The sequence below is a fragment of the Lipophrys pholis genome, assembly GCF_963383615.2.
Source record: "Lipophrys pholis genome assembly, chromosome: 21".
In the NCBI taxonomy this organism is placed as follows: Eukaryota; Metazoa; Chordata; class Actinopteri; order Blenniiformes; family Blenniidae; genus Lipophrys; species Lipophrys pholis.
Window position 1 is genome coordinate 13,358,036 of NC_137649.1, and position 24,633 is coordinate 13,382,668.

The following is a 24,633-nucleotide window of genomic DNA, read 5'->3' on the forward strand; positions in this document are numbered from 1 at the left end:
ATAATCTCTCAACATCAGAAATGCCAGTCACATGGAGGCAGCGGGAGAGAGATGATTTCTTGACACAGACAGAATGAAAAGATGGCTTTTTTCCCCCCTGTTTGTTTTGAAGATGGTATCGGTGTGCGCCGTGTTCTAACTGGGCTGGAATGAAAGAGTTACAACCACAGATGTTTGAATCCAGCAGTAGCCCAGGGATTCCTATCCTTATCAAGAGGAGCCGTTGTGTCGGGACTAGGTAAACACCTCGTGCATTCCTCTGGCCTCTGTGGCTGTGTCGACCTGAACTGGCTCTCTCCGAGGGTTGTGGGTTTGGTACCGCTTTGGATAAGGGCTGCCTGGCGCTTGGCCTATCGGTTGACATCCTCTGGGCTTGTGTTTTTCCTCCATATAGCCGGCAACCTGTGCCAAAACTTGGTATATGATGTGATTTCAAGAAGCTTTCGGACATGTTCATCCGTCTTGAAGGGGAGCGGCTGTGGCTTCCAGTATTGGTGTCTTACTTTTGGCCTCCGGTGATCTTCTCATTACATTTGCACAATGAACAAGTAGCTCGTCTAAGTTCAGAAATGTCTCTCCTTTTGTTTTTTCAAACCGGCTTCTAAGGTCTTATAAGTCAAGCATTCCCTTCCTCTGCATATTCAAGTTGAGCTGAGGCTGTGAAGATATTTGCGCGTCACTCTCCGGGACAAACTGTTCATCGAGGGTGCTCAGTGATTTGTGTTGGTTGTGAGGTCGGGATGCAGGAGGAGGCCTTTAATGAGATTTGCTCGAGGTGTTCGCTTGCCGACTGCACGTGGTTCGCCCGTGATGGCTCGCCGCTGTTTTCTGATATTTCTTTGTAACCTGGAAAGTGAGCAAAGTGAAAGAAAACGATGCCTCCTGATATTCTGCAGCACACTGACAGATTGGGTTCGTCTCTCGGCTCCCTGGAATCCAAAGCAGCGGAAAGAAGAGGACAGACTTCAATCTTTATACAGAAACCATTACAGTAGCTTACTCATTAAGCCGAGACCATAAATAGAACATATACAGGTCTTAACTGTGTTATTTCATATACTTCAACCCTACCATCTCGTAAGGTTGTGATCTGACTGGCCAGGTTTATGTTTGTACCCAACAGCAGTGTTTCACAAACAGTCTCTTGCATTTTGTGCATCTGACTTCTGACTGTATCCACCAGGCATGAAATAACGAAGGCCGTCAATCAATTATAAGGCTGTGAATTAATCATAATTATTCACACTTTTCTGTCGTATTAGAAATTCTTTCATTTTGCAATTTGCAGAGCATTACTGCACTATGCACTAATTTATCACTGTTCAGTCAGTCCTGTTCAAATTCCGATCACGATTTATCACAAATTTATGGTGTATTATGGAGCCTTAATTGTCTAAAATTAGACCTATGTTGTAACCTCCAATTCTGGTAGTTTTACTAGTATTAGTAGTGTCCAATGAAATGAGTTTTAATTGTCATACTTCATTTCCAGACTTTAAGTTTTAATTTTTTTACCATTTAGTCAAAAGAAATGGCCAACGATGGAATTACAACGTGCCACTTAAAGCTTTTACATATAAATATTCTGTATACGTTTTCACTTACACCTGCATTTTTTTTGGAGTGTCACATTTTTTTTGTTTGTCTTATTTAGATTCCATTCCATTCTGAATGAAATTCCTATCGCCCAAATATGAAGTCCTTAAGTGTAAAAGTAGCAAACAAATATGGTAGTAATAAATGAGAAGTGAACAAAGGCTGACTTCAGTGTCCATCAAATAACAATAAAAACAAGATATTTCGTACAAAATAAATGCTGCTTAGTCGTGGTTTTAAAAAGCAAAAAAAGCTAAAAAAAAAACTAAACATGTATGTCAAATCATATTCAATACTTTCATCACATTTAGAAAACGTGAATCTTCAGAATAAATGTTTTTGCATTCCTATCATGGTGGTCATGATTTGTTTTTCACTCATTGTTTGTTTTCATTCTCTTCCCTCTCTCAGGTTTCTGTGTTAAAAAGAAGAACGAGGCGATTTCTGTGGTTCAGTCTCTGGAGGATTTACTCATGAGTGGTTGGACAACGAGGACGACTGTGATGGACCCAACCAGCCCTCCTAAATGTCTCACTGACCTGTGAGCAGCCATGCCGTCCCCGCATCACCCATCAAGGGGCCCCCCTCCCCAGATGCAGGGTTGTTTTCTTACATAGGCTCAAGAGAATTGCTCAAACTCCCATCAGAAATGGCATTGGCCTGTTTGGACTGTAAAGCATCAGAGTACATATTTGAGCACAGGTGAGGTTCAACCTCTCGCCAATACCCAGAGGACTTCTCAGGAGGTAAACAACCTCAGATGACCTTTACAGAAGGACAGCGTTTCACCACAGCGTTGATGATTTAGTATCCATCCCACCGCCTTGTTGACAAGGTCGAACATGGCTGCTGCAGATCTCCATAGCAACGGTTCCTTTTCCAGACGAGGGAAAGACTGAGAGGGTCAACGATGCAGCGCAACGGTGTGGGGGGCGTCGGGGGCCAGCCGTGGGTGTTACGGCGAGTTCGTCTCACGTGGCTCAGTTTCATGCTCTTCTTCATCCTGGTCTTCTTCCCACTCATCGCTCACTACTACCTCACTACCATTGATGAGGCCGGTGGGCCCGACAAGCGCATCTTCGGGCCGCGGCCCGGCGGTGAGCTGTGTGAGGCCAAGCATGTGCAGGACCTGTGCCGTATCCGCGAGTCGGTCAGCGAGGAGCTGCTGCAGCTGGAAGCCAAGAGGCAGGACCTCAACGGTGAGATCGCCCGACTCAACCTTCGGATCGAGGCGTGCAAGCGCAGCATCGACAGTGCCAAGCAGGATCTGCTGCAGCTGAAGAATGTCATCAGCCAAACGGAGCATTCGTATAAAGAACTGATGGCCCAGAATCAGCCCAAGCTGTCGTTGCCTGTCAGATTACTGCCAGACAAGGACGACCAAGGGATGCCACCACCTAAGTCTGCACGCTCCTGCCGCTTGCGCTCTTGCTTTGACTATGCGCGCTGTCCTCTTACGTCTGGGTTCCCTGTATATGTCTATGACACAAGCACCTATCAGTGGGGGGACTATCTTGACCCACTGGTGAAACAAGCTTTCGCTGCATCAGTTAAGAGCAACATTTATATTACTGACAACCCCAGCATAGCCTGTGTGTATCTGGTGCTTGTCGGAGAGCTCCAGGAGTCTCCCTCCTCTCCACTGCCCAGTCCTACAGAGCTGGAGAAGCAACTAAAAGCCCTTCCCTACTGGAGATCTGATGGACATAATCATGTTCTGGTGCATCTCTCCAGAAAGTCCATGACGCAGAACTTCCTGTATAATGTGAGCGCTGGAAGAGCAGCGGTTGCCCAGTCTACATTTCTGGAGCAGCAGTACCGTGAGGGCTTCGACCTTGTGGTGTCACCGCTAGTTCACGCCCTCTCAGAGCCCAACTTTCTTGAAGTGCCCCCTCAAGTTCCTGTGAAGAGGAAATATCTCTTCACCTTCCAGGGTGAACGGGTGGAGTCCCTGAGGAGCAGCCTGCAGGAGGCACCACCTCAGTCTTTTGAGGAGGAATTGGAAGGAGATCCCCCAGCGGACTATGATGATCGGATAATTGGGACCCTAAAGGCAGTGCAGGACAGTCATTTAGACCAGGTGCTGGTGGAGTTCACCTGCAAGAACCCAAGAGCCAGTTTTCCAACAGAGTGGGCTCTGTGTGGAGAGCGGGAAGACCGGCTGGAGGTACTGAAAGCCTCCACTTTTGCCCTGGTGATAGCTGCAGGAGATGGACAGCTGGTGGCCTCAGCAGGCTGTGGCATGAGGTTGTTTGAGGCTTTAGAAGTGGGGGCGATCCCCGTCGTCTTGGGGGACCATTCCAAACTACCTTACCATCACTTCATCCGCTGGACCGAAGCTGCTCTATTAGTCCCTAAACAGCGCGTCACAGAACTGCACTTTTTGCTCCGCAGCCTGTCAGACAACGACATGTTGGCGATGAGGCGGCAGGGCCGCTTCCTGTGGGAGACCTACTTCTCCACGTCAGAAAATGTTCTAAACACCATCCTGGCCAGTATCAGAACCAGCATCCAGGTCCCTGCTGCACCCATCAAAGAAGAGCCGGCCCAGGAGATTCCTCATAAAGCCGGAAAGCTGGCGGGCACTGACGCCAACCTGGCTGATAACGGCGATCTGGATTTGGGTCCTGTGGAAACGGAGCCTCCGTATGCCTCGCCACGCTTTCTCCGGAACTTCACGTACACAGCTGCAGACACCTACAGGGCCTGGAACCGGGCCCCGGGGCCTTTTCATCTTTTCCCCCACACGCCTCTTGACCCTGTGCTGCCTTCTGAAGCCAAATTCCTTGGCTCTGGTACTGGTTTCAGACCCATCGGTGGAGGTACTGGAGGGTCTGGGAAGGAGTTTCAGGCTTCCCTGGGTGGGAACGTGCCCAGAGAACAGTTCACAGTGGTCATGCTGACTTATGAAAGGGAGGAGGTGCTGATGAACTCCCTGGAGAGACTGAACGGGCTGCCTTACCTCAATAAGGTAGTGGTGGTGTGGAATTCACCCAAACCACCTTCAGATGACCTGCTGTGGCCAGACATCGGCCTGCCTATTGTGGTGAGTGCTTCTGCTTTTATCCTTTCATCTGACAATGCGTAGTCACAGTTATCAAATCAGTGTTGGATTATTTAGTTAGGAGTTCATGTCCTCATCGTCACGTCTCTCTGAAATGCTAAAACAGAACCTGTCAATGTTCCTGATGCGTCAGATGTGATGCAAAGTTTACTCGAGCAGATTGCACTGAGCTGTTTGGATCAGTGTCTCTTTGAAACTCTGTGAGGCGACCACACAAATCAGGAGCCGCTTCACTCAAAGGATTGAACAAGGCTGACATCCATGAATAATAAAATGTATTCTTTTGAACTCCACGTGGAAAATGTAATATTCATGTAGTTTCTGTTCAAACCATTAGCTTATGATAGTTTTTGCAGAAAAGGTGAGGAACATTCGAGCTCTTTTAGGATTTCGGTTTTTTTGCTGCTTGCTGCCACTGAAACACTTTATATGTCGTTTCTGATCTGATCTGCTCGCCAAAGGCACACATTCAACCAAAAATGAATTCGTTTTTAACGAAGCCAGAAAGATTAGTATTTGGTGTTCTTCTGCTTCCTTGTAATATGTTTGAGTCTGTTGTGTGGACAAATAATTTGTTATGGATGTTTTTTTTTCTCTTTTAATGTTTTAATGACCTTCTGCCGAGTATCAACCAAAATACTTTTAAAAGTATTTCCTGAATAAAATTGAGCAGGGCTTGTGTGAGCCACATCTTTCTCATCAGTGTTTTTTTAACAGTGACAGAAAATGTGGGAAGGCTGTCCGTCATTTTGACAGATGAGATGACAGAGGGCAGATCTTTCGTGGCGACTGTCTGTCAAAATGGAAAGTGTAGCTCTGTCTGTATTTCAGAGAAACACACACACACAGTTATGCGGATTGCAACAAACAGTGAGGCCAAAAACAGGCAAAGAAATTTGTAATTATTTTTGGGAGAACTACATTGATAGTCATGTAGTACATTTTTTAGATCCGCTGTCTTCAAATTCTTGAATTAGTTTTTCTGAGCTGTGTCTCTTCGCTTCGCGCCCGCAGGTGGTTCGCACAGAGAAGAACAGCCTCAACAACCGCTTCCTTCCCTGGGACGCCGTAGAAACCGAAGCCATCCTGTCCATCGACGATGACGCCCATCTTCGGCATGACGAGATCATGTTTGGGTTCAGGTCAGTCATGGCCAAGTTGGAGTTTTGCATCACTTTCAACGCTGATTATTCACCCTCTTCACATAAGCGGATGAAAGTGGAACCAAGCCTCTGCAGTTCCTTCCCGCTTTGGTTACAAATGCAAAACACACACAATTCCCTGCAGAAACGCTTGAACTTTAATTGGCACTGTGTCGCCCCAGCTTTAAATGACTAACTGTAAAATAAAATGATAGATTAGCTGAAGGGCGAGGACTTTCCAGCTCCCCCCCCCCCCCCCCCCCCCCCCCCCCCCCCTAGTGAAATGAAGAAAAGAATTCCAGGTAAATGGAAGGAAAACTTTCTTTTGGAAGAGGGAAAAAAGTATTTAAAAAAAATGCAGCAACCCCACATTCCTGAAAACACTGAATCTGACAGGAAATTCTGAGCCGGCGACTTCAGGCTGAAATTGAGAAAATAAAAGGAAAACATGCCGACAGCCTTGTACTTAGACTCCACTTTAATAAATCTGACTATGAAGGCCGTGTTTAAACCAATTAAATGATCAAGCACGCTGCTGGGTTATTTTTGTGCAGCACCTCTCTCCTGTCTCAGACGTGAGCATGACTTTTTGCTGCTGCAGCTTGTTCAGGCAGGCAGACGTGCGCGTGTGTGTGTGTGTGTGTGTGTGTGTGTGTGTGTGTGCGTGTGCGTGTGCTTGTGTGTGTGTGTGTGGTCAGTTGTCATGAATTATCTCAAACTCCTCCAGAATTAGCCAGGAATGTCTCCTTGCAAAAATGAAACGACTCTGCCGAGAACGGCTGCGTTCAGGTGTTTAAGTGCGCTCACATGAACTCGTTGGAGACATTAAATTGCCTCTTTTGGGGGTGAAGTGAAAATTACACCTATCTTATTTGATAAACTGAAACACTTAGTTTTTTTCTTTTGTTTTCATTTATTCAGCAACACGGTGCTAAATATGAGCCACAAGTGACATTTTGTCTTGAAAATAATCTCTAACAATCCACCATGTTTGCACAGCAGACAACAGAATGGACATATAATTGGTCTCCGAGGGGAAAATAGTTGCCACGCAGCTTATTTGGATGACGGGTTGAAGCAGATGGAGTTAAGAGGACGGCATATGGACAGACAGACTCTTAAAATTCAAACTAATGGCCACAGAAAAGCAACAGATTATGATAAAGTAGCATAGAATGGGTTTTTTTTTATTACAGTATTTGTCCAAATGTAAAATAGACTTTTAATGTGCCGATATTTCTGATAAAGTGCGGTTGTTTTATATTCAGAGTTCTGGGTAACGGATGATTTAAGATTAAAATGGTGGATATGTGAACTACAAACACCCGACTGGATCTCAGTAAAAACACTTCCACTGTGACGGTAACAGTTTTTTGCCTTCCTGACCTCAATTTGTTTGTGTGGTTGTTCAGACTCGAGCGTAAACAGTCTTCAGCCCTGAAACGAGCTGTACAGGCAGAAAAGGCAAATTTATATTGAAAATACTGCATTGGTCTGAATATAAGAGGGGGGGTGGGGGGATCAAACCAGCTGTATTTGCAGGACTTTGTTGTTCACAAGCTGTTTAAAGGTTTTAAAATGCTGCATCTGAAATGCTTTTGGAGGCAGTGGTAGTGACGCACGATGGGAGGAAGAGGTGGAACCCGAGCAATAAACCTGTATGTAACTAGAAAGCTTCTAAGAAGTTGTGCAAGTCTGCACTAAGATGTTTGTACGCATGTTTGTGTGTCTGCGAAAGCATTCGTGTCCCGTCTGCGTCGTCTTACACTCTTGACCTATGTGGCATTGGAATGAGCCCGAAATGCATCGTCGCCTCTTTAGTTTGTGGGTTTCCTCCTCGCAGGGTGTGGCGCGAGGCCCGAGACCGCATCGTGGGATTCCCTGGGCGCTATCACGCGTGGGACGTCAACCACCAGTCGTGGCTCTACAACTCCAACTACTCCTGTGAGCTCTCCATGGTCCTGACCGGAGCTGCTTTCTTCCACAAGGTCAGAACCCGTGCTCTCCAACGCAACCCGACCAATTCTCCCTTTTTCACCCGAGTCATTGACGTAATTCCCCCCCCGGCTGCTTCTTTCCATGCAGTACTACGCGTACCTGTACTCCTACGTGATGCCTCAGGCCATCAGGGACATGGTGGACGAGTACATAAACTGTGAAGACATCGCTATGAACTTCCTGGTCTCGCACATCACACGTAAACCGCCCATCAAGGTCAGTGAACGCTGCGCGGTTCTGCAGGCTTTGTGTCTCCCCCGGGCCCTGAGCAGGGATGTTGGTACCCACTTAGCTTTGCTATTACTCAAACTGGCAGCTTCAATTTTCCACACAAATTCTAAATTAAATTAAAAACTTTTTTTTTTTAAAAATAAATAAAATACGAGATCGAACTTGTGCGTTCAGCCTGATTTTCCTCCTGGATTTTTATTGGAAGGACATTTGTTACCGGAGAGCATATTTATGGCGAGACAAATGATTATAGCAATCAAGCCCGGGAAGCTGTTGGAACAGAAATGTCACCACAACCCTCAGTTTAAGTTGTTTTTGATCGAGTTGGGTGTTAATACTCGGGGGTGTTTCAGAGGGGAATTAAGGACGATGTCTTTGATAGCGTGTGCTGCATGACAGCGTTTCGCTGCTCGGAATAAGCCTTGTGAATAATGAATTTAGGGCATGTTTGAATATGGACTCCTTAATGGTGGTGGTGGTGGTGGTGGTGGGGTTGGGGGGGTATTTCTCCATGTTAGACCAAACAAGACAAAATTTTAAAAAAGCAACTAAATTACTTTTTATGCATCGCTTGTGGAGAGACGGCAACATCCACGCTCAGATGAAGGCTTTACAATTTCAAGTTTTCTTCTCAAATTCAGAGCTCAGGCTTCATACTATTGATTTAGCAGCAGAGTTTTGCGAACGAGGTTTCAAATTTGCATTTTGTGGCTTTGTAAATCTGAAATAAACCGAGCAATATGAGGGGCAAAATATTCGCTGGATAAAACCGCTCTCGCAGAAAGGAGCTGCACTGTTTCCAGAGTCCTTCATACTTTTTCCATGTCTAGTCCAGGGGGACATTTACTAAAACCCTAAACCTTATGAGCGTGTTGCCTGAGCTCAACTGAGTATTAGCTGGGCGCAACAAGACTGATGCAAAAGCAGCATCAATAATGTGAAAGCGCGCAATAAGCATCCAAAAGCCAACAATATGAATGCATAAGCTGCAGCATGAATGCAAAAACCCATGATTGGAAATGGGAACCCTGCAATAGGAAGGGAAACCCTGCAGCAGCGACACAGAAGCCCAAAACACAAAGGCAAAAGTTGCAACATGACTGCAAATGCCAGCAAGAAAGCAGTCGGCAAGGGTTTTTGCTTGTGCACAGCAGGTTTATGTTCAAAATGTGTTTTTTTTTTTTTCCTCTATGTTTCTGCAGAAAGTACTCTGTATTACTAACTATTCATCAGACTGCAGTTGTACGTTTCCGTGAAGAATAGATGACGTAAAGCTCCACTTGATAATTCCTCTCCGTTCACCCTCCTCGCTTCTCCCCTGTAGGTCACCTCCCGCTGGACCTTCCGCTGTCCCGGCTGCCCTCAGGCCCTGTCGCACGACGACTCGCACTTCCACGAGCGCCACAAGTGCATCAACTTCTTTGTGAAAGTGTACGGCTACATGCCGCTGCTGTACACACAGTTCCGAGTGGACTCGGTGCTGTTTAAGACTCGTCTGCCCCACGACAAGACCAAGTGCTTCAAGTTTATCTAGCGTCGGGGCCGGGCGACCGAGCGAAGAGCCAAAGGCAGCGTGGACTGAAGGTCTGGGCGTATTTAAAGGGAAGCGCCGGAGAAGACGGCTGAGCGGACAGCGGCGATGAACGCACGCAAAGCGGCGTCTGGGCTTCGGACGCTGTCCGAGGAGACTGACAAGCTAACCTTAAAAGCTCCTGGCCGGCGGTCCGATCCATAACTCCACTCAAGATTTAAAGAGTGAAAGCTGAAAGGGACCACTGCCAAACAGAAACCCGCCTTTTCAGTGGCCGCCACTCTTTGTCCTCACCTTCTTGGGTCATGCTCCATCATCATCAACCACTAGCTTACAGATGTCATGTGCACCTCCTCGCTGCCTGCCCGAAGTGGAGACGGTGTACAGTGTACAGAAACTCCACCCGACGGAGGAGTTTGTGAATAACCGAGGGGCGAGGAGCCCGGCGGCTTCAGCCCAGAGAGCCAAAGTGGCGACGGTACGCGGCTGCCACTGCGCTTTCTTCTTTTCCCCCATTTCACAGCTACAAACTGGACTTCCTGTACATGAACGTGAGAGAAGCACTGATGGTCAGAAGTATTTTATTGAACTTGTTTTTTTTTGTTGTTTTTTTTTTTAAATAATGTTTAAATGTATAAATCTCTATATGGCGCGAACGATTTCCAGAACCTCGGTCTGCGGTCGGTCGCAGCGAGACAGGACCTCGTCCGCAGAGTCACACAGGTTCGGCCCAATCATGTTTCAAGCAGAATCACGGGGGAATTCACTCCAGTGGTCACCATAATGCCTCAAACGTTGTCGCGTAAACCAGCCCACGGGTCTGTCGTCCTGTTTGCTCACATCTTGTCGGGAGGCTGGGTTGAAGAAGGAACAAATCAAGTTAAAAATGTCAACAACAACAAAAAGTCGAGCCGCAGCTGCCAAAACCACAATAAATAGTTTCCCCGTCTACTTAGAATTGTGTTTAAAGCAGCAAGTTGAGTAGAATGACGGTGAATATGAAGGGGAGAGTTGATGTTTTGGTCCAGACGTGTATTTGCTTTCTGGTGGGGAATTCAGTCGTTTCCACACTAATGCAGAAGAAAATAGGATGGAAAAGGATTTTAAGTTCAGTTTGTTTGGCTTTAAGATTAAGAATTTGTTGCAAAACACGTTTTTGTTTTTTTTTTGGATTTCTTAAGTAATATTTTAAATCCTATAAAACATCAATTTTATGTATAGTAATGTGATCGATATATAAAAAAATACATTTCCAAACTATTTTTGGCTCAATTTGGGCAAATGATCTTCAAAACGGGCCATTTTTGTATTAAAAATCTATATTTTGAAGAATTGAATTCACTTAGTGAATAAGATGAATTATAATTTTTAAATTCTATTTTTGGCCTCTTTTTTTTTCTTAGTTAACAAAGTGAGCATTGCAATTATAATCAGAAAAAAAGATATTGTTTAAGAAAAACAGGGCAATGCAATTTAACCCACGTTTCGGTATTTTTTGGACCTGATTAACTTAAATTTGGCCCAAAGCAGCAGAACCCTATTAACTCTGTATTCTGACTGGTAAAGCACATCAACTTGTACGGTACCGGTTTTTGGTCCAATTTTAATTAATCTCTTTAATTCAGAACAACCAGGAGCCTATTTAATCCCTTTTTAAAAATCAGTGCGACCGCTCTCTCTGGAGTGGACGCGGTGCCGCGTCCGTTCCAGTTGGTTTGGGCGTGGGAACACGGAGAAGCAGGTTTCACTTCATTTGGTGAGAATTGTGGCGTCGGATGCGAGGAAATCCACACGTCTCTCGTCTGAGAAATGTGTGGACCTGCAGCCGGTTGGCCGAGCGAAGCATAAAGACCGGAGGCCGCTCCGTCTCCATCAGAAGGTAACGGGACCTAATAGCGCCATTAAAGCTCACTGATTAACACATTATCGCTCGTTTTATTGGAGGGCGGGCGCGATGCGTCCGCTTCATCCCTCGCTGGTTTCCAGGCAACCGGCAGAGACGCCAGAAAGTTAATGGTCCTCGTCGGAGAAATAGTCCAGCTCACAACCCCTCATGAACCCATGACTTCTCCTTTTTTTTTTTTTTTATTCTTTGAGTTCAGATGAAATAAATGAGGCCTAACGCGTTCCATTCTGGACGTGTTAAACTAAGTGGCTGCAGACAGTCGGGTTTTTGTTTCTTTCAATATTTATGGGATTGATTCTAATCCAGAAAGCAAATATTGGCCAAAATGTGCAACTGTTCTCTTGGTTTTTGGAGCTAAAGTTTTAGAAATGTCCGGTTATGTTAATGTGAGCCCACCAGCTTCCCCTCCAGTGTCATAATATTTGTGTCATTGTGTGTTTTTGTTTTTTTAAATCATTGCTCGATGAATGTTTTCTTTGCCAAATAGGTACGACGTCTGCTGCTTTCCAGCATCATTTGCAGGCTGCACAGTGTGAGCGCGGTGCTGAAGGGATGCGGTCCGGTACACCCACATCCCCTCCGCATTGGTACTTCACCAGGACCCGACCCGTCGTGTATGATAAACTCCCCAAGACCTTGATCTGACCTTGTAATCTCAACAAAAAGACTCCCGACGTAATATATTGGAATTATTGTCGTTCCCCAAATTCTGTTCTGCGAGGATGTTTCTATGAAGCAGAAAGTCATAAAGTCCATGTCTCTTGTATATTTATTGAATATATTGTTAAAAAAAAAAAATAATATTTTTTATTTTCAAAGAACCGATAAGACATGCAATAAAACGACGAGACATGGTAGTTTATTATTCCTCATCACAAAGGAGTCCCGGTCTGATCGAGTCGGCAAATGTATTTCATCTGAGGAGGAAGTCCAGCCTGTGCTTAGGGAGGGGGTGGGGGGTGGTGGGTGTGTGTGTGTGGGGGGGGGTCAGACTCACTGACTTGGCAGCAGCTAGAAGGCTGGCCGCTAACAGCGCTGACCTGTAACCCGCGGCCTCATAAATTGCGCTTCAACAACAAGCCGGTGCAGACTAATTGAGGTGTGTTTGAAGCCAGATCTCTGCTCGCTCCAGGTGGCGACCAGCGCGTTCTAATCCCTGCTGCGAAACACAAGATATTGGATCCAGCCTGTTTACCTAAGAGGCGTAAACAAGCAGCCAGATTTCTAATAAGTAAAGGTGCAAAAACTGGCCCAATGTCTCCTTTTTTGCTGCACCAAACTTTTAAAAAAACCAAAAAAAACCTCACATCTGAACACTTTTAATTGGCGCTCCAGAAGCCTCTTAGGCACGCGGCCCTGAGGGCGCAGGTTGGAGTCGGCTGCTGTTTCTCCCATGTCTGTGGTCCCCCCCCCCACCCCCACCCCACCCCCCACCCACCTGAACCCCTCCGCCCCGGGCTCCGGGAGGCGGGTCTGTGACACAGCTGGTTTTCCGCGGCCCGGAGCCGGAGGAGTTCTGTCTGGAAGGCTGCAGTCGCTCCGCGAGGTGTACAGAGCTGTGAAACTATGTGCTTCTGGGTCTGCCATGTGGGCGAGGCCGGAGCCACCTGCAGCGCTGCCGGACCGGACCGGACCGGACCGAAGGCAGCGTCACACATACCAATGAAGAGCAGATGAATGGAAATAAAACCCTCAATTAACAATAGCGTTGTCTCACTCGTTCATTCGTGGACTTGTTCTGGACTGATAATATCTGGGTGGGACACTTTCAGGACTGATGTAGTCCTGAGATAGTTCCTGCCAAGTAATGCGTTTTCTCTGGAGCATGCATTTGTGGGATGGACAGCGATGCAGAGCCGTCATCAAACCTGTATATTTTCTTTTGCACGTTGTCCCAACGCCATTGTGCATGAGCGCCCAAGCTGATCCGGGCGATGCTGGGAGGCGCTGAGGTCAGGACTGAGGTCAGGATATCAAAACAAGGGTCAACGGTAGAGGAAAGCTCCGCTGCTCATCCCACAAGTGCATATTCCTTACAAATGAGGCACCGCGGGGAAATAAAAACAAACTTTTCCGTCGTATGAGGTTGAAGAAGCTTCACAACTAAAGTAATCTGCCGAACACATTTCAGAGCTTTTTTGTTTGTAGTTTAATGACGCTAAAACCGAGGAGTTTGTTCTCCAGAAGGATCTATGCTCTTAACAGTAGGGTCTTAAAAAGGGTCTCACATCTTGTTATGAAGCTTATTTATTTAAAAAAAAAAAAAAGCAGTAGAAAGTTTAAATGGGACAAGTTTATGAAATGAGATGGTTGTTTATGATGCGCTTTTTTTTTTTTTTCTTCCTTTTAACAATTGATCTGCTGAAATGCATCAGATAGGACAGTGGGCCGGGCACATTGTAATCAGCCTGTAGGAATGGCGTGAGGTTGCATATCAACTATAAATAGCATTAAAATAAATGTTTTCATGATTTTTCGGTTTAAAAAATAAAATAAAATCCAAGAATTTCAAAGGGTGTCTATAAAGGGTTGAAAACCTTCAGCTGGTGGCTGAAAAAAATAATTATAATCTAGAATCTATTAGCTTTTGACATATAAAGGGGAATCATGGTTCATTCAACTGGATGTCAACCAGATACAAATAGTTACTTTATTGGGTTATGAAACTTGTGAGATATATCAAACTCGTGCATATTAGATTGAGAGAATACACAGTTCTTCTCACTCCATTAGAAGCCATATATCTAATATATCTCACTGATCTTGATATCTTTATATCTGCTTGGTGTTGTGGCCTGTGAGAATATCTCCCCGTGTGTCTGTGATTCCCCTTCCTGCAGTAAACCAATTGTGCATCGGGCAGGAATGCGAGGCATGTGTTTTTCATTAGGTCCTGCAAAAATAATCTCCCGCTGGATAAAGTTTGGCTCTGTGGGAACGAGGATCTGAGCGGGAGAGACGAGGCGCGGCTTCAGCGCCCCCAAACTCCCAAGCAGAGGGTTCAAATGTGACATCAGCGGTACGAGACCCAGCAGAGAGGAGGGGGGGGGGGGGGGGGGGAGGGGTCTCTGAAGCATGGGTGCGGCTGTGCTTTCTTTAGTTGTCATCTGTGGGATTTTCTGACTCACAGCAGCTTTTTCAGACGTGTTCAAAAATTGGCTTTGTTCCAAATCAAGACCTTGCAGGTCAAATCAGTTTGTCACAGTTTTCTCTCTCTCTCTCTCTCTCGCCCTTTATTTAATTTTACACTGTGATTGATCCCCTGGCCGTATCTTCCCCTCTGCCTCTCGTGGACAGACTGGCTTTTATTGGACTGCGCAGGCTTTTGCATATTAGTCCTCCTCAGCGGGAAGCACCGTGTTTCTACATGAATGAACATGGCTGAGTTGTCAGAAGGCTGAATGGCGAACCGGAGCTCAATCTGTATTACACAGGAGAAGGAAGCTGCCTCTTTGATTTCTGTGGCGTGTGGAGCTGGCGAGCACGCGCATAAAAAAAAAAAAAAAAAAAAAAGAGAGGAGAATTGCATTCCTCTCATTTAAAGTGGCGTCAGATGCACAGTGTGTGGAGTTATGCAAGACCGCCGTGTATTTGTGTGATATGTAGCCGAGAGAGAACCGCTGAAGGAAAAGAAAAGCGAAACTCCCAAAACATGACAGACCAAATCAAATAAGAGGATCTTGCATATTTGTCATTTGCATGAAAACACTGTACAAAGCAGAGCTCGTAAGCGTAGTTGCAGCATGTAGTAGGCCCTTTTGTAACAGTCTTTAGGTGCATTCCCTTTCGTCAGTGGCTACGACTGGTAGAGAAATGTCTGGTATGCTGGTGGCAGCTGAAAAGCCCAGAAGAGATTAAAGGAAGGAAGGAAGGAGTCAGTCTGCTAGTCCGGGACCGAGCTCTTTGGTCCAAGAATCAGAGACACAGAGTGTCTGGAAGTGCCTCGTAATCGTCCTGTAAACAGTTGTTGGTGTACATGCAGATTTCATTTCCCTCGTCGCCTCGGCGAGCTCCGTCATTACGCTGTCGTCACCTTGTTTCGAAGCTGGAGTCTACACCCTCCACCTCTAACGTCAGTCTGCAGCAGAGAAAAGTGGCAGGTGCTCCTGCAGGTTGGGATGCCCGCACCCGTATGCCACGCACACACACGCACACACACGCACACACACACACACACACACACACACACACACACACACACACACACACACACACACACACCTCTCAGAAGGTGCTTGTCAAAAGTCAGAGTGAGTCCTCCTCTTATGTGTCCGTCAGTGTGTGCCAGTGGCAGCTCTGCTGTCCCTCCGCCTCCTTCATCTCGGCCCAATGGGCCTGCTGGTCCTCGCTGGTGCTGTTGAGGCCCAGGGAGACCCAGCCCAGCCGCTCCCTGGGCCTCATGCTGCTCCGGCGGCAGAACACCGACACCACCAGTGACACCTCGGACAGCTGGAAGAGCGCCACCTGGAACACGAACGTCTCCTTGTAGGTGGGGTTGGGCTGGCCGCGGCACACGGCAGTCTTGCACTTGGACATCTCTTTCCCCTTGGAGTCCAGCATGGTCAGCTTCACATAGGTGTCTGGGAAAGGAGGTGTGGGAGATCAGTGAGACAGTGCCATCAAGTGGTGGGAGGGGGACACTGCAGTCAACAAAAGCTCTGTAATACATGCTGTAGGGGTTCAACATCCGTCTCTCTTCTATACCACTTCATCCAACTGGAGCCAAAATCGACTGAATATGGAGGAAGACAACGTTCAACCTGGACAGGTCCCCACAGTCCATCACTGGGCCGTTCAGAATCACCAATTAAACTCAAATGCTTGTTTTTGGTGGGAGGAAACCAGACAACCTGAAGACAAGAAAACCTATGCATGCGCCCGGGAGAACATGCAAACTCCACAAAAACCACCTGGACTCAAAGAAAAGGGTATTGTGACTGTGAGGCGAGAGGCTAACCACTGCATCACTGTGCAGTACTGGCTTCTTCACACACACATATCAGTAAGACAGTTTGCATGTTCTCACTGTACTCCCGATTTCTTCCCACAGTCCAGAAACACGCATTTAAGATTTCCTGATGACCCCGAATTGCCCCGAGGTGTGAATGTGTGTGTCTAATCGTTCGTCTCTCTGTGTTTTCCCTGTGATGGACTGGTGACCTGTCCAGGTGGTTTCCTGCCTTCACCTGGAGTTAACTGGGGCCGGATGCAGCATCCCGTCACTCAGGCCGTAGTGATTCTACTCTTTGGGTTGTTCGGTGGTAGTCGTGGACCTAAAAACAGATTTAATTATAGATGCACTCTTGAGAAAAAGGGAGGCACAAATGCTGCTGACAGCTCATTGTTTCCTGAAGGACACGTTGCTAATTTAACTTTTTAAAAGTGACAATAGAAAATCTCTGCTTCAGATTTCGTCCCTCATCTCATATTGGATGGATTTTCCTGAAGGCAGAGACAAATATCCAAAAGACAGTGAGTTTTTCGTGTAAATTGGGCCTGATGTTTTTGTACTGTGGGAGGAAACCTGAGTCACTATCAAAACTGCCACACACACAGGGAGAACATGCGAATGAACTGGGGATAATACTCGGTGTGAGTTGAGACTGCTAATCCGTCCATCGCTGTGCTGCTTTGGATTTTTAACAAAGTTTTCCAAAGTCAAAATGACTTGAGTCCTGATTAAAGGAGCTGTGGATTTGCCCTGTGATGAACTGGCGACCTGTCCAGGCAAGAAGTGACTCTCAACATTCGCATTCTCAATTTTATCTCAAAACTGTACATTTCCCGTCCTTGTCCCATCACAAGGCCATGCTTAATTGGCTGCTGTCTTACCTCTCATGATATACAGCTGTCCCCCTACGAAGTGTTTCACACAACAAAAAAGACCATCTGTGACACACACACACACACACACACACACACACACACACACACACACACACACACGCAGACAGACACAGACACACCACAGCACACACAACAGTGGAAAGAAGAAAGAGAGGAGGCAGTTTAAGGATTGTGACATACACCAGAAGGTCAGCTTTCATGGGAACTCTGATTAGCAGCAGTTGCTTTCATATTACGGATTTAATAGCTTTGGTATTAAAAAGTTGGTGCCATAGCCAGGAAACATTTAAATGTAATGATGCACAATTTGTTTTGATTGTGTGCTGCTGGGAGTTTTGCCCATCTGCTTTGCCAAAGCAGCTGCCTGATGTATGAGCGCCCGATGGGGAAGAGGGCATTAGGAAGGAGAGTTGTGCCGAACACAAAGTGTACACAGCGTTGCACAGCACTTTGCGCCACGCTCGCGCAAAACCGCGGCATAAGCCGTTAACGTGGCGGCTTCTTTACTCACTGACGGGCTTTTCGGACGCCGTGGTTTTGAAGTGGCTTCCCTGGATGACCTCGGCTGAAAGGCGTCCTGTGGCGGAGTTGTAGATGAGACCCAGGAGGATCTCCGGCATGGTGGAGTCCTCGGTAGAGCGGTACGACAGAGCTCCTGCACTGCGAGACACGCTCACCACGGAGCCACAGCCCTGGTGAGACAAACCCCAAAGACAACAGTTTGACAGCAGATGCATGGGACTACTTTGCGCCGAGTTGTTTTGTCTGTGTACAGGAGGGCGGTGGAACTTGACAAAGCGTTCTCACCGTCAGCTCGGAGCCGGGCTCCAGCGTCACCGGCAGAGCGATCTTGCCCTGCAGGTTGAGCTTCGTCAGGTAGAACACCTTCTCCCCCAGGACCTTCTCCTTTTTCATCCGCCTGATGCTGTACAGGCGGAAGCGAACCGCGTAGTCCCCCAGGGCGTCCTGCTCCACCCTGGAAAACTTGAACGTTTCCGTGAAGACAGGACACGGGCCCTTCTGCACGCCCGTCTTGGCCCGCTGCTTCCTGGTGGGCAGCAGCACCAGGTGGACTTGCCACGAGATGTTGCCCGTCTGCTTGAGAGCCGGGATGTCGGTCGCAGCGGTGACCGTGACAGCCAGCCACTGCTCGCCGGAGTCGTACTCAAAGGCGACGTCCAGGGTGCCGTACTTGGCGAGGGGCTCGGGCTCGTAGGCTGAGGGGAGGTGGAGCCCATCCTGAATGGAGAAAGAAAGAATATTTAGTTATGTCAAGCATTCTTCAGGGGGGGGGTAACACAGTCTGGACCTTTGAGATCAGGCCTAAAACTTTTGATAAAGTTTGGCTGACCTGAGCCGCCTGGGACCGTTTTTTCTTTCTATCACCTATCATTGCTCATGTGGGATTCTTTAGAAAGTAAATAAAGAACCAAACAACTAAATTGAATGGAATAGGCGCCCACGTTTTTTTTTTATAAACTGATATTACAATACATACAAAAATTCTACATTTACAGGCATGAAATTGCAAACAAACTAAGCCAGGAGTTGTTTCCGTCCTCAATAGACACAATCACCTCATCACTCACCCTCTCTTCTTGAGTTCAGTTGACCTGTAACTGTAGCTGTCACTGTAACTCACTGATGCTCCTTGTTATCCAATCACAGTCCAGCTTTACTGGTATAATTCTGTGTCGTTTCTGTACTGAGCTGCAGAGAATTAATACAAAACTGAACTGCACTGTGTTCCATGTGCTGTGTGCAGACACAGAAATCCCACCTCTGGTCCCACCACAGCAGTGCTGTCACTGGGTATGTCCTCGTCGCAGCCTTTGTTCAGGTAGCTCTCGGTGTCCTGGTCCACGCTGGCCTCGCTGGAGCAGTTGGGGCTGTCGCAGTGCTGCGGTGACGACGCCCTCCGGACCCCTCGCTCTGAGCGGGATCGCGAGGACACGCGGGCCCCTGTGACCTGGTCTTGGTACGGCGGAGGCTGGAGCTCAGTGAGGGAGGACTCTTTCTTTATCCTCTGGATGCTGTTGGCTGCTTTCAGGGCAGCAACAAAGAAAGAGAAATGTGATAGGGAGGGAGCGTTACTGGAGACTTACTGTGCTCTGCAAAGATCTTCATTGGATATGCAACATACAGGCTACCTCAGAATCGGGTTCAAACGTAAACTGTGCCAGAACCACATCTGGGTTTTCTTTAAAAAGCCACATTTCCTCAAATTTCTGTTAATTTTCTCACACGTTTCCATCTATCATTGATTGTATTGAATACATTGAATCACTTTGCTCTGTATATAATCTTTATAAGGGTTAAAAGTAACAGATATGTTATGTCACAATCAAGTAATATGAAGTCAATATGAAGCAATATATTATAATTCTATTATTGAACATTATCAAGCTGGTGGGTCAATTTCACTTCTTCTAATTCACACATGTGCAACTTGTGCGTCATTTATATTAAATTCTCAGTTTGTTCTCGAGCGACGAGCAGAAGAATCAAACCTGCTGGGTGCTTGGGCTTCCTATCGCAGTCCTAAAACATGCATCTGAGTTTATTAATAGCTCTAAAATGCTGGTGAACCCTGCCCTTGCTCATGGTCCACTGATATGAGCTCCCCAACCTTGACTTGTATAAAACGCTAAAGAAGATGAAGGGAAAAGTAGATATGCATAACGATGCATCATGAAGCCCTTTAGTTTGCATCCGAGTTGTCCTCACCTTGCCTCCAATTAACAGTGATCATTTATTTTTTGTTTTGTTAGCCTTCAGGCATGATTCTCTGCTGTGTGTATTGGTTGTGAAACTGCTCCTGCTTAAAAAAGACTTTATGTAACTGTAGTGTAATACATAAGCGTGCTCTGTCACCCCGTTCGCTGGATGCCTCGCTGCTGTATCCTCCCTGCTCAGCGGACTGCTTGCCTTTGCTGCTCCATGCAGATGTTGTGTTTTGCTGGGCCGCGGCCTCTGCGGGGTCTCGGTCCTCCTCGCTGTCGGATAGAGTTCCCTCTGTGGGAGGACACATTAGCACACTAGTGCAAACATCCCTTTATCTTTGGGGAAAAAAACTGAGATGTTTGAACGACAGGGAAGAGGCACAACACACGGCACTTCAAAACCAAAAGGTGAATTTGAAAACATTGAGAGGAGAACCGGAGAGCAGCAGTGGAAACGAAGCACCACACTCTCTAACCTTGGTTTCCCTTCTTTTTTTTCTTGCTCTTCTTGCTTTTGTCCTTTTTTTTGTCTGGAGTTTTCTCAGATTTCTTGGCGCCCTCTTTTGCATTTTTCTTCTTCTTCTTATCTGACTTTTTCTTTTTTGCTGTGGAGGAAGACTTAGAGAGCTCAGCCTCGTCTTCGTCGTCTCCCTCTCTCTCAGGGCTGTCCTCCATCTCACCCTCTTCTTCGACAACATCTCTATGTTTTAATGTCACGCTTTGGCTTTCAGGCGAATTAGGAGTTTCATCACATTCTTGCTGAGCGTGTGCTCGGTCTCCACCCTCGCTTGGTTTACTGTCTTGTCCACTCGTGTTGTCTGGTTTCTCCAGAGCACCGGCCTCCTCCTGCTCCTGCTTCCCCTCTTGGGATTCCTCTTTGTTCCTCAGGGCTTCTTTCTCCAGCTGCTTCTCTCTCCTTTCTTTTCTCCTCTGTTCTCTTTTTTCCTGCAGCTCTTTCTCGTCTCTCTTCTTCTTCTCTTCCTCCACGAGCTCGGCGTCTGTCTTTTTAACTCGCCAGCATCCGTCCCTCCATTCCCACTCCAGCTGGCTCGCGGTGTACTCTGCCTCTGCTGTATCACTGTTTTGGTTATTTTTTGCGCCTGTGCCGCTGGTCTCTGAGTCTCTGGGCATTTGCCACACACTTTTACTGCTGGGTTTGCCTTCTTGTGTGGCGCAAGCCGGGCCAGTCTCCTGGCCGCTGGCGTTCTCCATGTCCTCCTCATCCTGCACCTTGTTGATGATGGTGGTGACCTGCTCGGTCAGCTGGTCGCTGACTGCGTAGGTGACATCACTGACGGCGTTGGCCAGGTCATCCACACGACTGGTGACCGAGTCCAAGATGGAGTTAATGTTGACAGACGGCAGGTTCTGCTGGAAGCTCTTGAAGAAGGCCATCGCTCAGCCGGGGATCCTGTCGCCACGCTGACCGCTAGATTAGCTCATCTGAGGCTCTGACACGGACATTGTTGGCAGACAGTGGAGGGGGGGGGGTTGACTAACAGATGAAAGCTGTATCCTGTGCATGCACAGGTTTTGGTCATGAAGCTTCTGCAGAAAACACAGTCTGATATCAGGGTCAGCTCTGATGCTGTCGGTAAGCCTGAGATGTGTAGATTATAATATTATTAATATTAATATTAACCCTTTTGTTAGGTTGTCGGTCAGTGTTCTTTTCCCTTTTTCTAAGATAACATCACTTTTCAATATCTGCCAGTTCTTTATTATTACTGTGTGTTTCTGAAGGGAGTGAGACGTTCATAGTAGAAAGGTGTGACACACTGGTGAATCTCGTTTGTAATTAGATTATTCCAGAGGTCTTGGGGAGGGCGACATAATGAGTAGTATATAGGTGTTTCTACTTTCTGGAAGTTTGTCATTTTATTTCCAATAAACAGTCTCGGAGTTGAATTTATAGAAGCTCATATGCTAAATCCTTCCTGTGGTGACGAGATGGGAGTACAAGGGGGAAGACACATCAAAGTGTTTGATATGTTCTGTGACTGGCATTAAGTCATAGTTCTGGTAAAAGGATAATAAGGGATTCATGGCATTTTGAAGTGACTCCTTTGAGGGAAAACAAACCTTTACAGCCAATTAGTTGCCTAATTACCTGGTTTTGATGCTATGTGACAGCCAGCTCAGGCTGTGAAGTGATATCCTAATAATAGCCTGTTTAAGGGAGAAAATGACTGAGCTATCAGTGGAATTACTTGAGCAGAATCTGGATCATGGAGTAATCTTATAACTATGTTATTGCACCAGAACCTTGGGAGTTTTATCACATTACTGCGACGGGAGCAAGTGAAATACGCTATATTTTCACATCCATTTTTCTTATTTGTATTTTATTCTCATGAAGTAAGTTTTTCCAATTTTTCACAGAATATTGCATAAAATGATGGCAATATCAGGATGTTACAGTTTATGTCTACGCAGGTCTGGTATCTTAGTTGCTGTCATTTTTTTAGAACAGTAAAGCATTGAGTGTGCCACATTCAACTGGTCTCTACGTGTAAATGCAGCCGGTGTGACGGATCTGTACAGTGTGCGGAGTACCTGGTTTGTTGTTTTTATAGCCACTGAGATGTGACAGATCGTCAGGGTTCGCCACTGACAGCTTGTTGCTGAGGTAAAGAAAAAACAGAGCCATCAACGCCATGAAGGCTGCAATGGAAGACAGGACACCCAGAAGCTCGGGAGAGACTGGGGAGGAGAGGAGAGAAGGAAAAAAGAAAGAGGGAAGGGGAGCGAAAGCAAAGACAGGCAGAAAGAAAGAAAGAAAAACAAAAATTAGACCCAGACAAACGTGAGCATTAGTTGGAGGTATGAGCAGTTGGGTTTTTCAGTTTTTCTTTTAAATAAAAAAAACCTCCCTGAGCAAATAAATAAAAAACACACACAGATGGCAGTGAGCTTAGAAATGCTCTTAAAAACTTGAAAAGCTGTAAACAACCCCACTTTGACTCCAGTAACAATTTTCTTTGATGATAAGCATCTTATGTTGGATGGAAATTATTCAAATTTCCGTCTTGTCAGGGCATCATTACTAGCAATTGTTCTTTTAAACACTCTTGTGTGTCTTCCACTTCAAAGGCAGACCAGATCTAATCTACAGCGCTGTATGTAGGCCAACCATACTTCATGTATCCATGCAGTGCTGTGCTATTTTTAAGAGAGCCTCAAAGGGACAGAATCTCGCTGAAATGTGGACTCAGTAAGCCCAGGAAAGAATCTGAGTGTGTTTAATAGGCTACCACACAGCCACTGCAGTGTAATAGCTGAAGAAAAAGGCAAAGTTGGGGCACAATGAAGCGTGAACAGCATTTTTGAAGATCAAATGCCTCTGTGGAAAGGGCAGCCGGGAAAATAAAGGACACTGCAGGCAAGGTTCTGTCAGAGTTTTTAGTTAACCTCGAGGCCACGAGGGTTTGATAGCAGATATAAGTATTGGGGGCGAGTTTTGATATTTTATTGGCGACATCACATTCGAACGACTCCACATGTACCTCCAGCAAGAGAGAGAAACTGTTATTAAAAAGATATTTGATGGGACATCTTTTAAAAAACGTGTTGAAGACTACAACACAGAAATATAGAGAAAGAATGAATCTGTTTGTCTGCACTAAAATGAGACGACACTGTTTCCATATCTCGTATACACATACACTTACACACAGACAGACACACACTTTTTCCACCCCAGCTTGTTATATGTAATAAACTCAAAACACAGATTTATTATTGTTTTACACACACAGGAAAAATCCAATAGATGGTTTTAAATGGAGAGTGTTTATTATAAACACGCTGTATGGTGAGTGTTAATGAGATGATTACACAACATGTCTGGATCACACAAGCACGCACACACACACACACACACACACACACACACACACACACACACACACACACACACACACACACACACACACACACACACACACACACACACACACACACACACACACACACACACACACAGATCACATTCATCTCGTTTTTTTATATTAAAATAGGTTTGAAAAATCTGTTACAATAAATCGCATACCGAACCAAACAACTACAAAAGTGTGACTTATAGTCCCGATAAGACAGTGTACCGGTATTTATATATATATTTGTCTTGTAAGTCTGGTTAAGACACTAAAAGAGAAGGCTTGTGTAACTAAGTAGTAATGAAGCAGCCAGTAAAATTATAAAAATTTGCTCCAATGGTTATTCTCTGGTGGGTAGGCACATGTTTCCATGTGTTAATTGAGAATGTTGAAACACAGGTATGATGTGAGATATGAGATTTTATTATAATGATAATAAGGGAGGACAAAGACATAGTTGAGTCTGCTAAAAAAAAAAAACTTAAGTACAGAGTCTTGGTTTTCTAATAAAATACAATACGATACAATACAGCAAATTGATTAGTTCCCTATATGTTCAATCCTTGTTGGTCATTTTTTGTTTATATCATAAATTAACTGTATTTTGTATATTTGATGCAACTATCACAAGTTCAATTTTTAATTCAATGAACTTGCAGCTTGTCTCCAATTAAGAAAGCATCATAAAACAAGTAAAACCCACATTTTTCATTTTCA

At 45.9% G+C, this 24,633-nt stretch overlaps 2 protein-coding genes across 2 annotated transcripts; one reads left to right on the top strand and one right to left on the bottom strand.

Annotated features, from left to right (window-relative positions):
* The first annotated feature begins 2,382 nt into the window (after window positions 1-2,382).
* extl3 (exostosin-like glycosyltransferase 3) lies at window positions 2,383-10,996 on the top strand. Its single transcript, XM_080490626.1, has 5 exons — window positions 2,383-4,642; window positions 5,675-5,802; window positions 7,646-7,790; window positions 7,888-8,016; window positions 9,356-10,996. Exons 1-5 carry the CDS (start codon window positions 2,507-2,509, stop codon window positions 9,563-9,565), a joined length of 2,748 nt encoding a protein of 915 aa, XP_080346752.1. The 5' UTR covers window positions 2,383-2,506; the 3' UTR covers window positions 9,566-10,996.
* Window positions 10,997-15,731: 4,735 nt separating this feature from the next.
* LOC308126440 (synaptotagmin-14-like) lies at window positions 15,732-21,433 on the bottom strand (the record flags this gene model as incomplete). Its single annotated transcript, XM_080490841.1, has 7 exons — window positions 15,732-16,048; window positions 17,301-17,357; window positions 17,827-18,007; window positions 18,123-18,554; window positions 19,096-19,355; window positions 20,190-20,330; window positions 20,515-21,433. The coding sequence occupies 7 exons, from the start codon at window positions 21,431-21,433 to the stop codon at window positions 15,732-15,734; spliced, it is 2,307 nt and encodes a 768-aa protein (XP_080346967.1).
* Between the last annotated feature and the right edge of the window lie 3,200 nt (window positions 21,434-24,633).

Excerpts from the sequence above, each read along its gene's own strand:
- extl3 (XM_080490626.1), top strand. The coding sequence starts at position 2,507 with ATGCAGCGCAACGGTGTGGGGGGCGTCGGGGGCCAGCCGTGGGTGTTA. Across the intron at positions 5,803-7,645 it reads GAGATCATGTTTGGGTTCAG|GGTGTGGCGCGAGGCCCGAG; the intron begins GTCAGTCATGGC and ends TCCTCCTCGCAG. Across the intron at positions 8,017-9,355 it reads CACGTAAACCGCCCATCAAG|GTCACCTCCCGCTGGACCTT; the intron begins GTCAGTGAACGC and ends TCTCCCCTGTAG.